The sequence below is a fragment of the Miscanthus floridulus genome, chromosome 16 (assembly GCF_019320115.1).
Source record: "Miscanthus floridulus cultivar M001 chromosome 16, ASM1932011v1, whole genome shotgun sequence".
Classification (NCBI taxonomy): domain Eukaryota; kingdom Viridiplantae; phylum Streptophyta; class Magnoliopsida; order Poales; family Poaceae; genus Miscanthus; species Miscanthus floridulus.
In genome coordinates this window covers 111496816-111520475 of record NC_089595.1, presented here as the reverse complement: position 1 = coordinate 111520475, position 23660 = coordinate 111496816, and the positions used below count along the sequence as shown (strand labels likewise).

The window sequence follows — 23660 nt, the reverse complement described above, 5'->3', positions numbered from 1 at the left end:
GGTGGGTGAGCTTCCACACCGATCAGCTCGCCCAACAGCCGGCGTAGCGACACAGTTTGGCACGCCACTGTGGCCGCCGCCACGTACTCTGCCTCACACGTGGACCGCGTCACCACCTTCTGTTTTAACGCCAGCCATGAGATTGGAGCCAACCCGAGGAAGATGAGCACTCCAGAGGTGCTCCGCCCACCGTCGATGTCCCCCGCCATGTCGGCATCGCTGAACATAGTGAGTTGTAGGCCACTTCCGCGGTCTTGGGGAAGACGATCCCCTAATCCACCATCCCCTTGACGTAGCGCAGCAGTCGCTTCACCATGGCCTAGTGATCCTCTTGGGGATCCTCCATGAAGCGGCTGACGTAGCCCACGGCGAACGTAATATCTGGTCTCGTGTGGACTAGGTAGCACAGACCGCCGACGATGCTCCGGATGAGTGTTGCATCTACCCTTACCGCGGTACTGGCCTTCGTCAGTTTTAGCCACTCCTCCATCGGAGTCACGCGTGGCTTGCCCTCAGCCATGCCGCTCTGCTCCAACAGCTTTGACGCATATGTGCATTGACCGAGCATGAGCGCCTCCTTCCCCTGTCTCACCATGATGCTGAGGTAGTAGAAGAGCGCGCCGAAATCGCTCATTCGAAAATGAGCCGCCATCTCACGCTTGAAGCTATCGATGTCCTCCACACGCGCGCCGATGATGATCAAATCGTCCACATACATGCCGACGATGAGCTCCTCCTTCCCCCATCGCCGCGTGTAGAGCACATGCTCGGTTGCGCACCACATGAACCTAAGCTTGCCCAGTGTGGCATCAAGCTTGGCGTTCCACGCTCACGGGGTCTGTCGTAGCTCGTAAAGCGCCTTGCGCAGTCAGAGCACCATGTGTTCTGCTTCCTTGATGGCAAAACCCGGAGGTTGCCTCACGAAGACCGTCTCCGCCAGCTTGCCGTTGAGGAATGCTGATTTTATGTCCAGGTGATGGACGCGCTAGTCCTTCGCTGCTACCAAAGCCAGCAGTAGTCGGATAGACTCCATGCGCGCTACCAACGCAAAGACTTCCTCAAAGTCGATGCCCTCACGCTGGACAAAGCCTTGGGCGATGAGGCGCGCCTTGTGCTCGACAATGGCGCTGCGCTCGTCCCACTTGACCTTGTACACCAACTTCAGGCCGATCGGACGACATCCTGGAGGTGGATCGATGAGCTCCTAAGTCTCATTTTCCTCGATCGCCTTCATCTCCTCTAGCATCGCCCGTCGTTAATTTGCATCGCGCTCGACCAGCCTGAACGTGGGTGGTTCCTCTGCACTGATGAGAAGCATCTTTGGGTCATTGAGCAGCCGACCCGCCAGGCCTGAGGACCCTATGCCGTCGACAATATCGTCTACCCTGTGGAACCGCACCTCCTCACCGTCGTGGAAAACATCCACAAACTCTGTGATGTCGCTTGGAGGTGAGGCGAACTCGATCGACGTCGATGGAGTCTCATGTTCCACCGGAGTGGTCGGCACAACACCTGGAGTTCTTGGTACCCTCGCTATAGTGCTCGGCACTACTCCTGGACCGCTCATCACCACTCCTAGAGTGGTTGACACCACTAGAAGAGTGATCAACACCAGTCTTGGAGTGGTCGGCACCACTCCGAGACCTCTCGTCACCGCTATGGGAGCGTTCGGCACCCGTCCTAGAGTGGTCGGCACCACTGTAGGACCGCTCGGCACCCCTCCTAGAGTGCTCGGCACCTCTTCCGGAGTGCTCGGCACCGCCTCAAGAGTGCTTGGCTATGTTGCTGGAGTGGTCGACACCTTCTCTCTAGCGTGTCCACCACCATGGATGACCAAGTGCTCGACGACGAAAGTGCTGGTCAAGCCGCCAGCTTCCTCTGTGCCCGGACTGTCCTAGTCTCAGGCCGCCTTCTCGTCGAACACGACATCACGCGAGACAACAACCTTACCTCCGTGTGGGTCATAGAGCCAGTATGCCATGGTACCTTCCTCATAGCCTAGGAGCACCATCCGTGTCCTCCTATCCTTCAACTTGGTGAGGACCAGCTTCGTCTTCCTGACGCGGCCGATGCAGCCGAATGTCTGGAGGAAGGACACACTCGGCTTATGCCCATACCAAGCTTTGAATGGCGTCACGCCCTTCAGGGCCTTTGTGGATGCGCGGTTGATGATAAACACCGCCATGGTCACCGCCTTACCCTAGAACCTTGCTAGCATGCTCTTGGCCTTCATCATGGATCGAGCCATGCCGACCACTGTCTGGTTTTGCCGCTCCACCACGCCATTCTGTTGTGCCGAGTACGGCACGGTGTGGTGTCGCACCACACCCTGACCCACGTAGTACGCAGCGAACTCCACCGAAGTGAATTCACCGCCATGATCAGTCCACAACACGCGCAGCTTCATGTCGCTCTTCGCCTCCACGCGCGCCTTGAACTTCTTGATTGCCTCTGCCTCCTCGTCCTTGCTTGTCAGGAGTTGCAGCCACATATAGCGACTACAATCATCCACGAGTAGGAGAAAGTACCGCCGACCACCATTTGTGGCTGGCATGATTGGCCCACAGAGATCACCGTGGACGAGCTCGAGAGCGTTCGCTGTGCGATACTTGGCCACCTTTGGGAACGACAGCCTCCTCTGCTTCTCGGCCAGACAGTTGTCACATAGCTCGCCTGCATGCGATGTCGCCATTAGGAGAGTGGCCTCATCATTCTCATCAGCCTGCGCTAAATGAGCCTCAGCCTTCTTCTCCTGCTTGCGATTTTGACACTCCTTTACCCAATGGCCTATCTTCCCGCAGCGCCGGTAGGCATTGGGATCGACCTTCTTCTTCTTCTCTGAAGACGCTTTGTCACGGCGCTTGCCATCGCCACCTCGGCTGTAGGAGGCTTCCCCGGACTTCTTCATCTGGGTAGCCCACTCCTTCACTGTCAATAGTAGCTTGCCGTTGTCCGTCGTTACTATAGCCTGCACCATGCGCTCATCCACCGCCCGTAGACAGCCTGTCACATCCTCAATGATGAGGGTGGAGAAGTCCTGCATTGTCTCTATGGAGAGAGCGATCTTGGATGTACTTCACCTGTACGGAGTGGAGGTACTTGGAGACTGTCTCTTCTTTGTCAATGGTGACGCTGTGGCTCCTCAACTTACTGATGAGGGATAGCAGGCGGAGGGAGAAGTCCTCCACCGACTCACCATCCTTGAACTTGAGGGTGGTGTACTCCTGCTTCAGCAGCTGGGTCGTCGCCTTCTTTGCGCGGTCGGAGCATACGCGCATCGCTGCAATGGCCTCCCACACCTTCTTAGCATAGTTCTTCGCTCCCAACGGCTCCCTAGACTCCACTGGCACAGCAGCGAGGATAGCCTCCAACGCTGACATGTCGTCTTTCTCGTTGTCGGTGCCCTTGTCAATGGCATTCTAGAGCCGTCGGGCTCTGAGCTTGACCTTCATGGTAACCGCCCACTCGTCATAGTTGGTGCGAGTCAGCGTCGGCCAACTGGTGCCGCTGACCTCTCGCACCGTGCGCACGACAACCTTCTATCGTGGTTGGGTAGCCACAACGGCGCCGCTGCTGTCGTCTATCTTCAAACCGTCCATCATCGCCAGCGGTTAGTCTAGCGACGGCGTTTGTACGGCTCCGATACCACTTGTTGGGCCCGGGATCTCCCGCACGGGTAAGTCGACCGATCATCGGCGTTCTCGCACACACACTATGGCTGGAGGTAGAAGAGGAAGGGAGAACAGAGCGCACACACACAGCATAAGCACCAGCGTTGGTCGAAGCTCTGCAGAGGAAATGGCAAAACTGAACTCGTTCTCTTTACTGAGTTGCAGTGGGAAGCTATGGCCCCGTTCGGCTTGCAAAATTTTGGCTGAAACTGGCTGAAAACACTGTTCTGACGGAATTATTATGAGAGAAAACACGGTTCCAGCTGAAAAAAGAAGCCGAACAAGCCGGCTTCTGGGTAAGCCGAACAGGACATATATATATATATATATATATATATATATATATATATATATATATATATATATATATATATATATATATATATATATATATATACAACTCTACCCATCTAATCCTAGTACACAGACATGCCAAACTGTCATGCTGTTACAGTGACTAGATGTGACAGTAAGGCTGACTTTGGTGTCTACCTCTGCTATAGCTACAGTGCGGCAGGAGAGCCTTTTAACGTCTGCTCCTGTCATGACTACAGTGCAGCAACAGAGAGCCCGTTTAATGTCTATCTGTGCCGGACGTTCAAAGATGTAAGAGCTACATTCTCTATCGATCCCTCCTACGCTTTAATCTGTAGTGGCATTTTGACATGTTGTTCCTCTGTCGGCCAAGCAAGAAAGAACTGCTCGCTGCTGCTACTGTTGCCCGGAAAGCTGCGAGAATCCATCCATCGACCGATGCCTGGCCCGCCTGCCTGTGACGGTTCGTTCCATTCGCTTATAAATCGTATTTTTTCAACCAATAAATAATATTTTTCTCTCACGATAAATTAATCAACGTTACTTTTAGTTTTGGCTTATAACCAAACCCGAACGGAACACTTGTCGCCATCGAACTTTTAACAGTGAAGCTGGTCAATTATTGCGCCGGATTCTGCTCGCGCCAATGTGAGTGAGCGAGTGAGCGAGCGAGCGAGCGAGCTTGGATGACCCTGCATCGTTCAGAGCCGCGCGTTGGTTTTCTGAAGAATCCGGCCATGGAGGTATGGCCTGTTTGCGTTGAGGCTTGACAAGTAGAAGCTGCATCGTTCAGTTTGAACGTGTGGTGAAGCTGAATGCTACCTGGTCCAGCCAAAATTTTGAAATCACCAACTAAATAGTCCCGAAAAGCGGCGCAGCTTTTCTCTCCATCAGCATGCAGATTACGAATTCGACATCCACGACGGAACTGAGAATTCAGGCTGCAGCAACAGGTTACAGGTGTGCCAAGATTCCGTTCGTGCACTGCACAGAAATTCTCTCCCACTACCGAACAAGCCCTACGGAAGAATCTTGAGACGAGACGAGACGGTGCTGGCCACGCGCGGCGCAGGGCGCAGGCTTTCCGGGTAGGCTGCCGCCGCTGTGCGGGGCGATGAGCATCTATCCGCCCGGGCCGGATCTCTCCGTATCGGCGGCTACAGGGACGGGTGTCTGTGACTCCCCGGGCGATAAGATATCGTCGCCGGCCGACGGCTTTTGGAGATACCAGATGATGAAAACAGGGACGGGTGTCTGTTAAAGCTATCCTTGCACGTCCTACCTCTGTGTGGTGCCTGTTTTTTTTTTTCAACCCTTATTCAATTAATTAACGTCTAATCCTCCCTGTCGTCGTCTCTGTTTTGCCAAAAAAAAAAATGGCATCTCGATGAAATGATGAGTGAGAGAAATGACGAATTTTCAGTCTCAAAGTTCGATGTTTATCTGGAGACTGAAGATATATTCAGCTAATCGGATGACATTATTATTGCACTATGTATGGAGTTTGCATGCAGCAAGCTATCCAAGAACAGCTTTGCAAGTAGCAATAATGCTACTGTGCGTCTGTGTGTTGTGGCAGCGGCACCGCACGGTTCTTGTGGTGTGCAGATGAGATGCTCAAAGTTAGGCAAGCATGACTTTCAGTTTCAGGTCGGCCGAGATAGATGCTCTGTTTGTTTGGAGACAATGGTACTGCAGTTTGAAGCCAGTTGATAGTGAGACAAATGCAGCCCACGTCTTGGTCGACGACAACATTGATTTTTTAATTTATTTTCAGTGCTCTCTTTAAGAGGGTTTTCAGTGTTCACCTCTACTAGAACAAAGAGTCAATATTTTCTGAGCTTTTCAAATGATGGGCTTGACCCAGAAAGCTTTGGGCCAGGCTGCTTTTCAAATGATATGGAGAAGTGTCGACACGGAATTTCGTCTCGTGCCGAGGACTCCCGTGTCGAAGACACACGCAGCAAGCCGGAAGAGTCCGCTCGATGGAGCTGAGGATCCGACTAGCTTCAGCGTAGGGATGGTCGATCTTACGCACTCCTTCCGAGACGTGCCAGCCAATTTAACCCTGCAATTGACAAGGAGATGAAGTTTATCAGTAATTAAGGGCAGAATGTGCCGGTGTTGCCAGACAGTCTCGAATGTGCGGCTCTGAGAGCCGATATGAAAGGAGATCGACTAAATAGTCGATTCCAACATATTCATAAGAATAAATCGATTAAAGCTCATGGGGTTGTGTAAGAAGAACCGGTTATCATTTTGGATCAATATCATTGTTTAGGCAAATATTAGTCGCTGGCAAAAACATATCGACAGTAATTAGTTCATGCTAAGCCAATGACTGCAAGTAACCGAACCCTTTTTTATGAAATAAACGGTTCATCATCATTCAACCATTTAATAAAAATAAATCTAATGAACATATTAGATCTCATCTATCGCTCTGACTAGTAGGGCATGAGACAGAATCATGCAGGCCGTAGAAACAACAATAGACTCGACGACCCTAACTTATTACTAATATCAGTGAGGCATGAGGTAGAATCATGCAGGCCGTAATACAATAATAAGATCATGGGGCTAATACATCTTTCAACCTATCGCGACTTCAACGATCTCATAATGCGAACTGTTCGTAAAAGCGCTCGATATCGGCTAAAACAGCCGATTCGGGCATAGCGCACAGTTAAGGTCATGCATTCTCAGGAACAGATCTACCAAATAACGATCCCTACTCCACGGTGCTAACAATGGGGTGTGAGGCAGAATCACACAGGCCGTGATAACGGACTATGGAACGGTTTTCGCTAGCCAATAGATCTACTATAGATTTAACATGCCTTAACCGCACGCTATGCACGATCAAGATTGATGTAAAACAGCCGATAAAACATAACTCATCGTTTAAAGTGCAAATTAGATCAGTTTAGATTAAGAAACGATGGGTTAGAAAAAAGATATAAGGTCAATCTAGATAAATCCCAATCGGGCGAAGTGATATTGCTGTAATTAAATAGATAATGAAAGTAATAAACAATATCGGTAACTTAATGAATCTATCCGAAGGAACGCCACCCTTAGATAGAGCCGATAACTTGACATTAATCTAGTTCGAGCAGTAGAGGTCGACCGGATCGATGCAGCCGTACTTGAACTAGACAAGAGTCGAAAACTAACTCATACCAGAGTCGCAGTTGAGGTCGACCGGATCGATGCAGCCGTATGAACAGAGGTATAAGCCATGACGGTACTTACAGACAAGCAGTGAAGGTCGACCGGATCGATGCAGCCATACTTGCTAAAGAACTCGTCGAGATCTACTCTACTCCTACTCCTAAGGGGTGGCCGGAGCCGAAAAAATAAGTAACTTGTATTTGATTGATTGTGTGTTTCTTTACAATAGCCGGGGTTTGATATTTATATCTGAGACCTACGCATGACTCATGTCTAAGCATGACTCATCATAATTTTTGACCCTATAGAAAGCATTCCTAATTTAAGATAACTTGGACTCTAATCTTTTCCTTTTAATAGAGTCCAACATGCCTCGTCCTGGCGCCGATCATAGCCTTTGTCGTTATCCGCTGGCGCTATCTGAAGAAAGTCGATTCTAGTTTTCATCTGAATCAGCTGGTTCCGATCTGCACGCAATTGATTCCTTGATGATATGATCCTACGAGCTTTCGAGTCCCTGTGATTCTTCTTCTAAATTTTGGTGTAAACAAGAAGGCTTTTCAGACTCATAAACAGCAAAGAACTGAACAACGGTTTTTGCCAACTCAAATGACCCCGTTCGGCTTACCCCATATTCGGCTTGTTCGGCTTCTTTTTTTAGCTGAAACAATGTTTTTCTCTCACAACAATTCAGCCAGAACAGTGTTTTTCAGCCAGTTTCAGCCAAAATTCTGCCACTCGAACGGGGCCACATGACCGAAGTGGCCAGGGCAATAAAAAGAAGGCCGGCGTTGCTCGGAAAAAAAAAGAAGGCTGGCCACTATTCTTGCAGCTGGCCAGTAAATTTTGGACATAGTAAAAAAAACTATAGAAATGGTCCTGCCTGGTTTGTTTCACCAAAAAAAAAACTAGAGAAGACTTTATCACAGTAGCAAAAAAAATTAACCAAACATGTAGGCCCAGATCCATACAACAGATAAACTACAACCATGTGTATCCCATGACATAGAGTATGCTCTCGACTTAACGATCAATGTTTGGGTTGGAATCAGAATCTTATACTAGCAAGATTGTAAGAGCCAAAAGGTCATGTATAAGGGATATAGCTGATTCAATAGTATTCTGTGAGAGAGAATAAGCTAAAACAAGTTGAGACTAGACGAGCAGAACAAACTATTGAATCAGCTTATTTCAGCTTGTTTCAGCTTATTCTCTCTCACAGAATACTATTGAATCAGTCGAAATCAACCGAAATCAGATCCAAACTGGATCAGCCGAACACCCTAATAGGACCACCGACAGGCATCAGCATAAACAAAATTAAGGGCTAAACATCCCTAAAAAAATTAAGGGCTAAACAAACTGCGATTGTTGTCAAAATCTTGGGCAGTTTCGCCCTGATAAATGCACCCACGGAGTACTCATGACTCACGAGAGCCGCACTGTTTTTTCCACTGAAGAAAGACATGCACGTTTCAAGAGAGGAACAGAGGATGGCGTTTACCATACTTGTTGATTTTTTATGTAGGAAATATAAACTTGTCACTATTTTTATGATAAGGGTATATGTACCTGTTATTTTTCTAAGTGAATCTGTGTTTCTATTTTTTTTTTTGTGGAAAATCTGTGTTTCTATTGAGTTAATTAATGTATAAATGTAATTTATAGGCCACTAGAAGGCCTTGTGCACTAATGCTTCAAAGTGGAGACGTGCACATCACAAAATGGGCCTGCCATCTACCCAAGGGAAAACACGAAGCCCGGTGTGCTGTTTCGCATAATGGCTGGGCCGCTCCAAAGGATCCAGCCCACGCGGCGTGGCGTCGTCGTAGCGGCTTGCGGGGAAGCGAACGAGGGGCGAACTCTGGATTTAGTACCAAACTGACCAGCGGATGATGCGAACACCAGCTTATAAGCTCAGCTGTGGCCGTATCGGCGATTCTTAAGAGACCTCCGATAAAATTAGAACGATACAAGTAAGATTATCATGGATCATGCGCAATAATGACAAATTTTTTGAGATTTTACGTGCTGGTGCCTGGCCTCTTAGAAATACGCCCTGGTTGCATGTTTTCCCTTGCGAATATGCCCCTAAAACGTTCTTTTCAGGCCCTCTAGACTTCTGATGTCCTACACCAAAGGTCCAAAACTTTTTTGCGCATTCACATACTACTCCCTGGCCGCTATTTTTTCTTAGAGAGATGCCCTCCACCCCTTTTTTGGGGAAGCTAATTCACCCTTCGGGTCCTCGAGTGCATGTTTTGCACATATATGCCCCTTAACCCATCCCTTCGCCTTTAGGCCTTGTGTTTGCATATATAACTGCACTAGTCGTCACCTGCCTATCTAAAATCTAAAATTGAAGACCCTATGATTTTTGTTAACCCTACTTTATCTTTTTTTAATCGGGATGAGGTTCTTTGAAATATGTATTAATCCTTAAAGAAAAAAATGTAACCTAACTGATTTTCTCGCGGTCGTCCTTGCAGTAGTTCTTCAACCAGTCAAAAAAAATCTCCATTAAAGCAATGAATCCTGTGATTGGGACATGTCTTACTAAAAAAAATATGCTATGTTTTTTCATGAACAAATACACGGTGAACTTTCACTACATGAATCTGGCTAGAGTTTTTTTTTAAATTCCTCAAAACTCAATTTTGTTTACATGGTTCTGCTCAAAATCTTGTTTTCAATTCAGGGCCTGTTTAGATTCAAAAAAATTTGCGCAGTACCTGTCACATCGAATCTTGCGGCACATGCATGGAGTACTAAATGTAGACGAAAAAAAAAAACTAATTGTACAGTTGGGTGAGAAATCGCGAGACGAAACTTTTGAACCTAATTAGTCCATAATTAGACACTAATTGACAAATACAAACGAAAGTGCTACGGTAGCCGAAATCCAAAATTTTTTGGATCTAACTGGGGCCTCACTCAACTTACCACTTACAAGACTTCATGATAAAATTAGGTTACTTTTTTTTTCTTTTTGGTTTACCAAGCCAAGGATATTTCATTTACCGGCAAAGGTAGGGGAAAAAAGTCGCCAGAACATATATAAACGTGCAAACGTGCACAAATTCCCCTCGGCAAATGTACACGACGTCATTGGCAAATTACAAAATCAAGCTTGGCCTTTTTATTCAATGGATGGTAGCTATCTCAACTCTCAAGTTTCACCAGCATCCACCAATGCAAACAACATCCTCCGTAGTATTCACAAGTCACCTATATGCATCAACATGTTCCGGTCAAAATTTTCACAAACTCGAACGACGTACACACTGCATTTCATTGGATTGAAGCTGTCATGCCAACGCGCAAGTTGCAACGTTATGGCTGTGCTGTGCTTCCCATTCATCGACGCAGAAGGCTTCAGGTCCCAGCCATCTACATTCTTCGGGGACATTAAACATTCTTCGGGGTCCTTCACTGCTTTCGTGGTACTCTATGGAGCTCGGTAGAAAAAAAAACTGGTCGGTTGGCTAATCCTGACGCCGCTACTTGCTGATGTATCTTGTTTACATGTTTAGCCATTTCAAAGACTGTTGCTACTTCGAAGCAACTATAAAACGGGTGGCTACAGACTATGCAATGTGGTCGGCGATTCGGAAACGGAAGGGCTAGCGTCCGGACCTCCGGCCACAGAACTTGTTTGGACACATCCCACGCCCCCTTACGCTGGTAACACATCCCATCCCACGGCAGCATGTGCGTCCGAACGCAGCAAACTCGACGACCCCCACTCCAACGCATACGCCGAGGCGAGATGGGGGGAATGGAAGGAAGGGGGAGGGAGACGAGAGGATAGGGCGAGGCGTGTCGCGCGAGATAGGAGCCGAAGCCCTCCGGAGGCCGCTGTCAGCTAGGTACCAGCGCTATTGCAATATGTGCAACACCTCACCTACTTTTTAAATATCTACATACAGCACTTGCAACATACGTCTAAAGAAGACTAAACATTTGAAACACGCGTCTAAAACACACTTGCAAAAACACCCCGAAACACACATGAAAAGCCATTGTAAAACATATGCAACATTCAGATAAATCACTTGCAACATCCAAATAAACTTACTTGCAGTATACGTCTGGAAAACTGATGAGACATTGGGAACATAAACTTCAAAACATGTGTGTACCACCATTGTAACATATTCAACATCCCAATTAACTTTTGCAACATCCATATGAAACATTTGTAACATATCTATGAAACATTTAAAACACTTGAAACATAAGGCTAGCAACATACGTTTTTCACCCTTCTTCCATATAACGCAGCACAGAGCGGGGGAACGGCTGGTTCCGGCCAACGGGCGGGCGATGATGGTGGCGCGGCCTAGCAACAGCCAGCGGCAACTACGCCTGGCCTAGGCTCGGCCAGCGACGACCCCCTCTCCTGGCTACCTGGTCTGGGCTCGGCGGAGGACGGGCATGGCACGGTGAGGGATGGAGGCGCCGCGGGGGATGGGGTGCGCCGCTGGGGATGGCGGCGGCGCACCGGAGTGGGCACAGCGCGAAATGGAGGCGCTGCGAGGCGGGTGGAGGGCCGCACGACGGACGAGCGCGGAGTGGGGAGATTTGATTTTTTTTCGGGTCCGGACGAACGGACGCCTGAGCGTGAGTATTATCATTGCATCATACCTCTGAAATATCTGAAATACTTGGAACATACTATTGCAACATGCGCTTTCAGTGTAGCATCTGCTTGCTGCTTGGAGTGGCGTGGAGATCGCCGGTGTAGAGCTTGTTGGCAGCATGGGCCTCGACAGGGGAAGGAGCAGACGGATGGAGCGCGACCGCGACAGGAGGCGCGAGTCCGCGCGGGGCACGTGTAGTGCGAGTGGGGCCACACGCCCGAGGGTGGGGTCTGTCACGGAGCAGAGGCATGCAGCGTGCTGAGCGAGAAGGCGACGCGGGCGGGGGCGGTGCGTGCGAGACGCAAAGCGAGCGTGGGACTTATACGGGTCCGTCCGGATGGACGACCTATAAATAGCATTACGGATTCGGAAATCACGGTGACTATTACTTCCATTTCAACTCGGTCCCTAATGACTTTGTTCCATTATTAAAAAATGACTATTGGATCATAGATCAGTTGGTTAGGGTTTTTGTGGTGGAACCTGTTCATCCGGGTTTAAGTCCTCGACTTGGCACGTGTGCTCGTATTTTCCTGGATTTATTCCAGGATTTAACGGCACCATGCTTTCAGTTGTAGACGACGTCCCTATCGACAGCAAGGCGTCAGTGATGACTTCGTGAATCTCGAGATCTACCGGCTCAGTCCTTCGGAGGTGTTCGTAGGGATATGATTTACGTATGTGTGTTCATAAGAGTGAGTGTGCGTGCATGTTGTGGGCGTCTGCGTTATCGTATAATTAAAAAAAAAGACTTGAGTGCTCCTCCATTGCGTATTCAGAGCAACATGCACACCACGTGTGCCCGATACTGTGCCTTCCTCCGTGTGTTGACTTGGTCAACCTATAACTGTTTCAACCTATATCAAATTGTGATGGAGGTGTAAATATACATGTTTTGAAAAAAAAACGAATTTTGAAGATATACATACAAATACAATCTGAACTATCATTATCACCCGGCGGAAGGAGCGCAGGACTATTCTGCTCAATGTAGCAAGCAAACCCAATGACTCATGGGCTGGGCCATGCAATGTACAAGACTCGCGGAAAATTGGGCCCAACATTGCAAAACGAAAATTCACTTGGTTTTCATTTCTGTGCTCCTCTCTCCGAATCCGAACAAAAAGGCTGGCCCTACTTACACGCTGGCACGTGCTGCGTGGATGGAGTAGGAGCTCGTGGCTGTCGGGCTCCCTCTCCCGTGTCCCGGCTGTCCCCGTCCGTGCACCGCCACAGCTGTGCGCTGAAAACTGCAGCTGCGGCGGAGGACGAAGAGGTGCTGGGAATCGGAATCCGGAAGGAATGGTCCTCGCTCCTCACTCTCAGTCTCCCGGCCCGACGAAGGCCGTGGATTCCTATTCCTATTCTTCCACCACCAGCACCAGACGCCGGCCACGGACGGCCACGGCCAGCCAACCGAGCCTCCCGTCCTGCCGCCCAGCATAAATGGCCACCAACGACACCCTCCTTGTTGATTGCTTTGCTTCCATTCTTCTTTATTTAAACCCCATCTCGATCGCGATTGCTGCTGCTGCAGGAACAGGACAGACACGGACACGGAGAGGAGGTTGTCAATTCCCCATTGTTGCCTTCTGCTTGGAGCCTTGGACATTACTACCAGCATAGCACGGCAGCAATCACCAGCATTTTGCGCATGCAAAATCTGAACTTCAGAGTTCAGACGGACTAGCAGTTACATAAACAAAGCGAGGAAAAAATGTGCATGTGCCATTCGGTTTGAGTTCGTCCAAAGACATATACTGCTATTAGTATATATATTCAGAAACAGGAAGGTTTGTCAGTAGCCAGGACGTGAGTATATTATCTGACGCACGTTCCAGTTAAGTTAAACAATTCGCCGAATTCTTCGACATGCAACAAAACAATTTGGCGTGCTGGAACATGATGATCAAGATGTCTTGCTTTCTTTCCACGTCACCATACTTTACTGGCGCTGCCAATGTATCTAGCATTAAACAAGGCCTAAACAGAGGCTTCTTCTACTCCACATGACACAGGGTACGGCAGAATGTATGATGGTGTGTAGGTCAGCAGGCGACCATGGGAGGTGCCAGTAGAATATTGCAGTTGCAGGCATGTAGGTCCGTCGTCAATGATCACACGAGATGGTTTGTGCCTGGAAGGACCTTGACTCACAGAATGCAGAGTTTTTTTTTCCCCACTGGGACCCCGAGGATGAGGATGACCCCAGCTCTTTCTTAATCTTAACCGTTGGATAATCCACTGGCTGACATTCACATTCTGAAGCATGTGTGCTACTGCTACTGCTAGCTAGCTATGATGCTGTAGATTAGTCTAAGTCGCTCACTATTATGTTATTCCATAAACCAATAACTGTAGTAGGTTTTATATTATTGTTTCTTTTCTATAAAAAAAAAAGCAAAATGAAACCTAGAGCATGTTATGTAGTGTAGCAGTAGCACTGCATGAGAAAAGTGAAAGCCTGGAATTCAGATGTCTTGTCGTCTAAAGGACACAACTAGTCTGCTGATTCTAAAAGTGGCCTCAACAGTTTATTAAGTACTATATTATATGTATACTTCAAAGTTTAGAATCGCATGCAGCAAAGCATGGTGCATTCCAAACAGCAAAGGAAGCAGAGTAGCAGACAGCAGCACGTAGCAGTAGCATCAGTATGTATAATTGTATATATGACGATAATATAAATATAAATCATATCCGTACTTGGTACTTTAAAAAAAATGAATCCGTCGATCTCACCCGGATTCGTGATCTGATATTCAGATGAGATGAATGAATGGATCTCTTTTACGCCGTCCTAATTCGCCTTTCTTTCCGCATTCTTTGTATCCAAGGCATAGATTCCTCCAATTAGTAAAGTGGCGACATATATTTAATAATTCACCAAGTGTTTGATGCGCATCAGGAATCCTAAGCTTTCGATCAAATCGGCGTCTTTTTCACACGAGAACTGACAGCAGGTGCTGGGGATTTTTTTTCCCATGGTGCATGCATGCATACTCTATTGTCGTCAGCTCAGCTGTCTACTGATTTGGCCAGGCAAAAGGGGGCCAAATACAGGTGTATGTGCTGAAGCGACCATTCTGTTAGTCTTCTTTTTTATTTTAAAGTCTGAACTCAGAAGTTGCTTTCAAATAAAAAAAACATTTACAATTTCCAATGAGAAAAAGAACCATTTGCTTTCAAAGAAGTAGTACATAGTTTTTCTCTCAGCCACGGGAAAAAAACAGTTTGTACTATAATTGCTGCAGCTTACTGTACTTTGTACAGCACATAGTATTACCAGAAGGCCATTAGTCATGTCATTTCCTTTCAGTTCATTGTTTGATTGAAGGATTGGACCTGATTGAAGCAACCAGGATCAGACACACACACGCCTGCAAATTTTGTTCACACATGGAGACAAGTTGACGCTAGATCTTCTCCACTGCACGCAATGACATAACAAGCCCGGCCACTGCATCTATCTGCATGCATATGTAGTACAGTAGTGGTTAGTAGAGACAAGGCAATGGTTGTTGTGTGAGCTTGTTCGTAGTTCGTTGTAGCCCCACAGCTAGACACACACACACACACACAGGGGGGGACATCTGGCTCCATTCCATCCGTTTGTTACCTGCAGACAATAATGAAGAATGAAGAACAGGTTGGTCCAAACACACCCATCGCCACAATAATTGGACTGGCCGGACTAGCCTCATCACGTAGGCACGTCCAAACTAACTCGCCAACAAGAGCAGAGACAAACAAATCCCATTGATTAGAAGCCAACGAGCCAACCAACCACAACTGAAGCCAAAACTCGCCGGTAAAGCATTTGTTTGTGCAGGCCCTGAACCTGAATCCCTGTAAAATATTGACCTAACAACCCTGCATGCAACAGCAGCTACAGAACAAGCACTATCTGAGCTGAGACCAGACTCGGCGGCTCATGGATGTGCAGATATTCTAATCCCAGATGCCCGAATCGGCAACAGCACATGCACAAACACCCGGAGTAGGGTCCATGTGACAGCGACGTGAGTGACGCGAGCCAGCACGAGGCATGGTCCATGTGGAAATGCTAAAGAAATAGCAGCAGCAGACCGAGCAGCTGATGATGATCATGAACCTGGCCTAGCGTCAACCAGCCTGTTCGTTTGGTCGTATTCGGCTTATAAGTCATAACTTATTAACCAATAAACAGTATTTATTTCTTATGTCAAATCAGTCAACGGTACTTTCAGTCATGGCTTATAATCCAAATCAGCCTAAGCAAACAAACAAACAGGGCGAACGTCGTTGCCGGTGCCATGCATGAAATGAGCGTCGCTGTCCAGCCCATAAATCCTGTGACTGCGACTGTTTAAGGCCATTAATTCTGAAAGAGTGGTCTAGGTCGGATTGGACGGTTAACAGACGCCGTTAGGTTTCTGGAGCGGTTCTGGCTCTAACTCCACTGAAATTCGGCCAAACAATCATCGGACAAAAAAACTCCAGCGAAGAAGCTCGGAGGAAGAGACGTAGAGGCAGTTTGGTTCAGCGCCCACGCCAGCCACAGGTGTGGCGCAAATAAGCTCGAGACAAACTGTGGCTGTCACAACTAACGTATTCAACCCAACAGCCAGTGGCGGATCTAGAAAATACATTTAGGAAGGGCTGGTAACTCATCTTCAACTCGAAACTCATCTTCAACCTCTGTCGGGAGCGCTCCAGCACCTTCTTCCCTGTTGTTAATGGCTGAAAAATTCATGGGGGGCTAAGGGGGGCTCCAATGGAGCTGCCAGGGTAGGGGGGGCTGGAGCCCCGGTAGCCCCTCTGGCAGATCCGCCCCTGCGAACAGCAGCCAAACTCTTGTGGCAACCGCATGCGTGGCGAGGCAAAGTTTGGTCGGCAACCAAATATCCCCGTATTCATTCTCTTACTAGGCGAGCTGAGACGTGAAAATATGATCTCTCGTCTATTTCTCACAAATTTAACATAAATTATAATAAAAAAAATATGGTCCATTCTTTTTTCCTTATAGATTTACCATAAATTATAATAAAACTATTACCGGAACCGTTTTTACTAGACATTTTCAAAAGCGGGTTCAGCTCTACAAAGAACAAACAGGGCATAGGTCCTTTGACGAGGAGCCAAAATCATCCCAAACTGTGCCTAAGCATGCAGCTTGGGCACATGAAGAGGAGGAGCGCCGTTAGTTTTTGTTATCTTGGAGGACGCGGCAGGCTAGGGCTGGGGTAGCCCTGGGCAAATTTAACTGAGAACCGAGAACCGAACCGAAAGAACCGGAACCGAAAAATTTGGTTCCTTATTCTGTTCCTGATATTGAGGAACCGAAATAACCGAAGAAAATTCGGTTCCTACTCTCGGTTAACCGAATTAACCGAAAGAACCGTATTACATGAATTATACTTCACTTACTTGTATTTTGTAGGATTATGTTTGGTTTATGTGTAGTGTTTTATATTTGAACTTGTGTTACTATATTGCTATTGTTTTCTTATATATTATTATTATTAAAAATGAATATAGTGTTGCATAAATTTGCCTTAGAACAAGTATATTTATTATTGTCTTAAGGTCTTCTGAAAAATTTTGGTTAGTTCGGTTAGAACCGAAACCGAACCGAAATGACCGAGAACCGAAATACTCGGTTCCTAAATTTTTTTGGAACCGATCGGTTCCTGTTTTCTAGGAACCGAACCGAGAACCGAACGCCCACCCTGAGCTGGGGGACCTGGCCACCTGGGAGGCTGGGAGGGAGGAATGATGGGGAAGGGACACCGGACGGAAGAAGAGAAAAGAAAAAAAAGGAAATGATTCGTGCCGGGGGAGGGAACAGGCAGAGGACGCCCAAATGAGACCCTCCACTCGCACAATCCATTCCATTCCATTGCCATGCAAAAGGTGGCTCATCATGCAGTTCACTCGTCCAGGGAGTAGGGACGCCGTGGATGATTTCATTTCACTTGAGGCAAGCAGCTAGAGACCAGCGACGACACTGATGACTGCCTGCCCGGCCAACGGCCATGTACGCCTGCCACACCCAGCGTGCTCCTGGCGACGACCCTGCCGGCCGGCCGGCCGGCATGCAAGCCCTGGACCGTGCCTTTTGCCCCCTCAGCAAACGAAACGAGCTCGAGCTGTGCTGTGGGAGGCGGCACACGCGCGCGTGCACGCTGTCGACGCAGCCTTGCCCGAGCCGTTTCTGTCTTTCTTTCTTTTTCTCGCTGTCAGTCAGTCTGCCACGAGCGTCACGCGCAAGCAAGGTTTAGCGTGCAAGTAATCTCGCGCCCGTCCCGTCTGCTCCGGTTTAGCGTCGTCTAAACCATGATGAGACGCACGGATTAGTCTCATCCGATCGAAAGCCTGTGGAGCAGAGAATTCGCATGGCACGGGCCCGGCCGCCACCCTGCTCGCTTGATCGTATAGGCTATGTTTATCAACTATGATATAATATTTTTCTCTATGATAGCGAGCAAGTGGACAGAACCTTTGTCCGCAGCAGTGCGTCCAGGGACCATGCGCGTGGCTTTCACTCTCATCCCGTCATCCGTGTCCGAGTTCCAGCGACTCAACGAACACGAAACAGACACCGTGCCTGACTGAGAATGAACAAATTTAAAGCCGTGGCATTTTTATACAACGACCACGGAACAGTCACCATGAGCCAGACAGACACACGGTCTGTTGCGCCTGGGCGGCTGCGGGAAGCCATCAGGTCGCTTTCGGCACGTGGAACGCACGAGAGCACGCCTGCCATCCCGGCCTGTTGGCTGCTGCAGCAACTGCCGTTGAACAGGGAGGGAGGTAGGGAGAGGGAGATCATTTGTCATCGGATGGCCGATGGCTCCGCAGCGCGGTCGTTGTCCGGGTGTAATTCCCTTGAATCGACCTTTCCCGGGCACCGGACGCGGCCCAGGCCGGCCTTGTGCTCGTGGGCTGCAAGCTCCCGTGTTTGCGGCCTTGGCCCGCGAGCGAGCCCGGCTCCCAGGAGTCAAATACGACGCCGCCGCCTGGCCCTGGAGAAACGCCGCTAGGGTTCGTTTCTGGCGAGCTCGGCTGCGCGCGGCGCTCGCGGACGATTTGGGGCGGCGGCGGGGTGGCTCGCGCGGGCTCGTGCGGGAAGGTGAAACTTCCGCGCGCGCTTGCCGCCGCGCGGGATGGCAAATCCGCCTGCCAATCCATGCGCCTATAAGTGTGGCCGCTCCCCCTGCCTCTCCTTCTTCCTCTCCTCGCTCTGGTCACCTTCCACCTCCCTCCTGAGAGACCGACGACGAGCTCGTGTGCGTGGTGGCGGCGGCGACCTCCGGCGTACTTTGCCTCCGTTCCGCGCCTTGGGGTTCTTCGCCGTTTTCCTGCTCCGGCTGCTGCTGGTACTCGGTGGCGTGTTGGTGTTCCTCCTCTTCTCCGTCCCCATCTGCTTCGACTTTAGATCGATCTGCTTCCTCTACTTCCAGATCTGCCTCCTCTCCGGTTCTACGACCCCGAGCCCAAGGTGAAATGGACCACCCCTCCCCCCCCTCCATCTTGTGTTTTCCCTGGATGCGACATGTATTAGGGTTTGGTAGCTGATGATGTTTTTTATTTTTTGGTACCTGATGCTGCTGTTGCTTTGGTTCTGTTATGGTTTGGTACCTGATAAGCTACGGTTTGTTACTATTTTATGAGATGTGGTCCATGATGTGGTTCTTTTTGTGCACTGGGAGGCATCAATACATGATGCAGTCGTGCTATTTCCTTATTCATTCATTTCATGAGCATGTTGATGCCTAGCAGGGTCTGATGATCTGTATTCCTGTTTCAATTTTACATGGTTGTAGATGGATCCCTCGTTGAGCCGTGAGATGCTGTGTAGGCATGCCGCTGCTTTGACTGTTGTTATGGTTTCCTTTGTATCCACTAGGCTAAAAAGAAAAAACCCTGAACCTGATACACCCCAGCCTGACCCTACAGCACTTGCACTTATTAGGGATGTAAATGAGCAGCACAGACTAAGGACAATGCACATGATTTACCACACCACTGATACAGAGTGTATATCCATGATTAGGATGAAGAGAGCTCCTTTTTTTGAGTTAGTGAAAACGTTTAGAGAGAGGAGCTTGGTCACTGATAGGGATGGGGTCTCAGTAGAGGAGCAGGTAGCCATGTTCTTGCATGTTGTAGGGCACAACCAAAGGTTCAGAGTTGTCCACCATTCCTTTAGGAGGTCCATTCAAATAGTGCACAAACACTTCCACCAGGTTTTGTATGCTGTTGGTGAGCTTAGGAATGAAATGATCAAGGCACCTAGCACTTCCACTCACCCAAAGATCCTTCGAAGCCACAGATGGAATCCATATTTCAAGGTTAATGTTTACCTTCGATTCATAAATTGAATAGCACATGGTCCAATAACTTACACATATATTTTAGGACTGCATTGGCTTCATAGATGGCACACATTTCCTGGCTAGGGTGCCAAGGCGCATCCAACAAGTTTTCAAGGGTAGGAAAAAGGACCCCACTCAAAATGTTATGGTAGCTGTGAATTATGATCTTCTATTCACTTATGTCCTTGCTGGATGGGAGGGTTTCTGCCCATGATGCAACTGTCTTGGCAGATGCCATTACTAGGGAAGATGGGTTCACTGTGCCAGAAGGTAATTGCACAAAACACAATGAAAATTCCATTGCCTAACCAATGCCACACACTCTCACAATAGATGTCCAATTGTAGGTAAATTCTACTTGGTAGATGTTGGGTGTGCATGCAAGCCTGGCTTCCTACCACCTTACAGGGGAGTCAGGTACCATTTGTCTGAGTATGGGAGCAGGAACAGACCCACCAATGCCAGGGAGCTCTTCAACCTAAGGCACTCATCACTAAGAGTGACTGTTGAGAGGGCTATAGGTGCACTGAAGCTCAGGTTTAGGATCTTGAACAACAAGCCCTTGCACAAGTACAGGACACAAGTCAAGCTTGTAGTTGCCTGTGCCATTTTACACAACTGGATCCTAGGCTTTGGCATTGATGAAGTAGTGCCTCATGAGGATGGTTTTACTGGCTCCCCACCTGAACCACTTGACTTGCCTCCTGGACATCTGGACCAAGACTCCATTGACATGGCTACAATGAGGGATGCCATCTGTGATGCTATGTGGGCTGGAAGGGGAAATAATAGGATTTGATGTGCCATGTAATTTGTTCTTGAATTCAGTTTGTGTACCCTGCTATGGAACTCATGTTTGTGTGATGATGATGTAATAATTAGATGGACAAGGCTGAGACCACTGATTTGTCACTTAATTCTGTGGTTTATTGATTCAGTATTTGGTTTCTTGTTTCATTATGTTCTTTCTGTGATTGTTGCATTATGTTTATCTAACTGTGTCATGCTGTTATCTATTCTTATTCATGCACACCAGTACTAGAATGGCTTCAGTCCCAGGTGATGGTCAGGGAGGGTTTGTGGCAGCTTCTGGTGTCCTTGAGGAGCTCATAAGTGGTGGGACTGCTGCTCTTATTGTAGCTGGTGCTAGTTGAAAGCTCTAGTTTGGTTTTGGTTAATTGATGAAACCCTAAGTGCTAACCTAGTTTATCAAAGTGATTATGAGATAGGTAGCACTACTCCAAGTGATGAAGCAATGACGAAGATCATGACAATGGTGATAGCATGGTGATGATCAAATGCTTGAACTTGGAAAAGAAGAAAGAGAAAAACAAAAGGCTCAAGGCAAAGGTATAAAATGTAGGAGCCATTTTGTTTTAGTGATCAAGACACTTAGTGAGTGTGATCACATTTAGGATAGATAGCCGTACTATTAAGAGGAGTGAAACTCGTATCGGAATGCGGTTATCAAAGTGCCACTAGATGCTCTAACTCATTGCATATGCATTTAGTATCTAGTGGAGTGCTAACACCCTTGAAAATATTTGTGAAAAAAGGCTAACACATGTGCGCAAGGTGTTTGCAGGGTTGAGATGGGTTTGGGTCCCTCTCTCCCTCCCGCCGAGCTTGCGAGGCGGGATTCGGCACTTTTGGAAAAATGAAATGTCTATTTTCTATTGCGTCGGATGCAAAATTCTTGGTGGTTGGCACATTTGAGCAAGGGTGAAGAAGTTAGAGTTGAAATGGAGTTGGTCGAATTGATGCTGGCGTCGGTCTACTGACCGGACGCTGGGTCACTCAGCGACCGGACGCTGAAAGGCTGCGTCCGGTCGAGCTGTCAGACGGCACAGTCGCTGGGGTTGAGCACCGGACGCTGGTCTGCGTCCGGTCGAAAAAACATGCCTCGGGGAGCTTACTGGAAATGACCGGACGCTGGGGCTTCAGCGTCCGGTCAGTTTTATCGGACGTGTCCGGTCATGCTCGGGAGCTTACTGTAAACGACCGGACGTAGGGGCTTCAGCGTCCGGTCAGTTCGAAGGAGCAGCGTCCGGTCGAGGCTGATGACCGTTGAGTCTGGACACGTGGCTGACATTGAGCGACCGGACGCTGAGAGCCAGCGTCCGGTCAGTCTGACCGGAGCGTCCGGTCAAAACGCGTTTTGCCCAGTGAAGGGGTATAACGGCTCTATTTGATGGGGGCTCTATTTATAGCTCCATGGCCGGCTCAAGGAAAAAAAACTCTTGCACATTTTCATTGACATAGCAACCTTGTGAGCTTAGCCAAAGCCCTCCCACTCATCTCTATCATTGATCCATCATCATTGTGAGATTAGGAGAGAATCCAAGTGCATTGCTTGAGTGATTGCATCTAGAGGCACTTGGTATTCGTGTTGCGCTGCGGATTTCGCTTGTTTCTCTTGGTGGTTGCCACCACCTAGACGGTTGGAGCAGCGGTGGAGGATCGGCACGAGTTGGTGATTGTTCGTGGCCGTCTCCGGTGATTGTGAGGGGAGTTGTACCTTCCCCGGCAGAGCGCCGAAAGGTAACTCTAGTAAATTGCTCGTGTCATTGAGTTACCTCACTTGTGGGTAGGTTCTTGCGGTGTCCAATCGTGTGGACGAGGTTTGTGAAACACCTCTTAGCCGCCGAACCACCAAGTGTTGGTCGACACAACGGGGACGTAGCGTGTTGGCAAACACGTGAACCTCGGGAGAAAATCGATTGTCTCTTGTCTTTGGCATTCTCCCGGTGATTGGCTATATATTCATCTTGTGATTGGTTCATCCCCTACACGTCGGTATAATCACCTTACTCACTTATTTACATTCTTGCAAACTAGTTGACACAAGCTCTTTAGTGTAATTAGAATTGAGAGCTTGCTTTATTATTTATATTCATCTAGTTGAGCTCTTTAGAGTAGCAAGGTTGAGAGCTCTTAGTGAGTAATTACATAGCAAGTTTGTGTGCCTAAGTAATCATTGCAACTAGAATTGTTGGATATGTGGCTTGCAACCCTTGTAGAGCTAGAGCAAGTTTGCATTACGCTATTTGTCATACTAATCAAATTGCTCTAGTTGATTTGTAGATTTTTAAATAGGCTATTCACCCCCCCTCTAGCCATATTAGGACCTTTCACTAGTGCTAGTGCTGCTGCTCCTGTGGCAGCTAGTATTGGTGCTGGTGCTGCTCCAGTAGCAGTTGATCCTGGTGGTGGTGGTGGTGTTAGGGCTATGAGGTGGTCCAACAACACCTCTGGTTTTGTTCTTAGGAGAATGGCTGCTCTGGTCACTGATGGCAGCAGGCCTGACAAGGTCTTCAAGGATAAGGATGTAAATCATGTAGCCAAAGCCCTTAAGGACTGGTGTGGGGAGATTGTCAGCCCTACTCAAGTGTACAACCACTTGAGAAAATGGAGGCAGAAATGGGCTAAGGTGTCCAAACTCAAGGACCTTAGTGGTGCTCTATGGGATGACATCGCCCATGCTATCATGCTTG

General features: G+C 48.3%; 1 protein-coding gene across 1 annotated transcript; it reads right to left on the bottom strand.

Moving 5' to 3' along the window:
- Positions 1–319: 319 nt before the first annotated feature.
- LOC136511290 (uncharacterized mitochondrial protein AtMg00810-like) lies at positions 320–784 on the bottom strand. Its single transcript, XM_066505414.1, has one exon. The coding sequence runs from the start codon at positions 782–784 to the stop codon at positions 320–322; it is 465 nt and encodes a 154-aa protein (XP_066361511.1).
- Positions 785–23660: the final 22876 nt, after the last annotated feature.

Excerpts from the sequence above, each read along its gene's own strand:
- LOC136511290 (XM_066505414.1), bottom strand. The coding sequence starts at position 784 with ATGTGGTGCGCAACCGAGCATGTGCTCTACACGCGGCGATGGGGGAAG.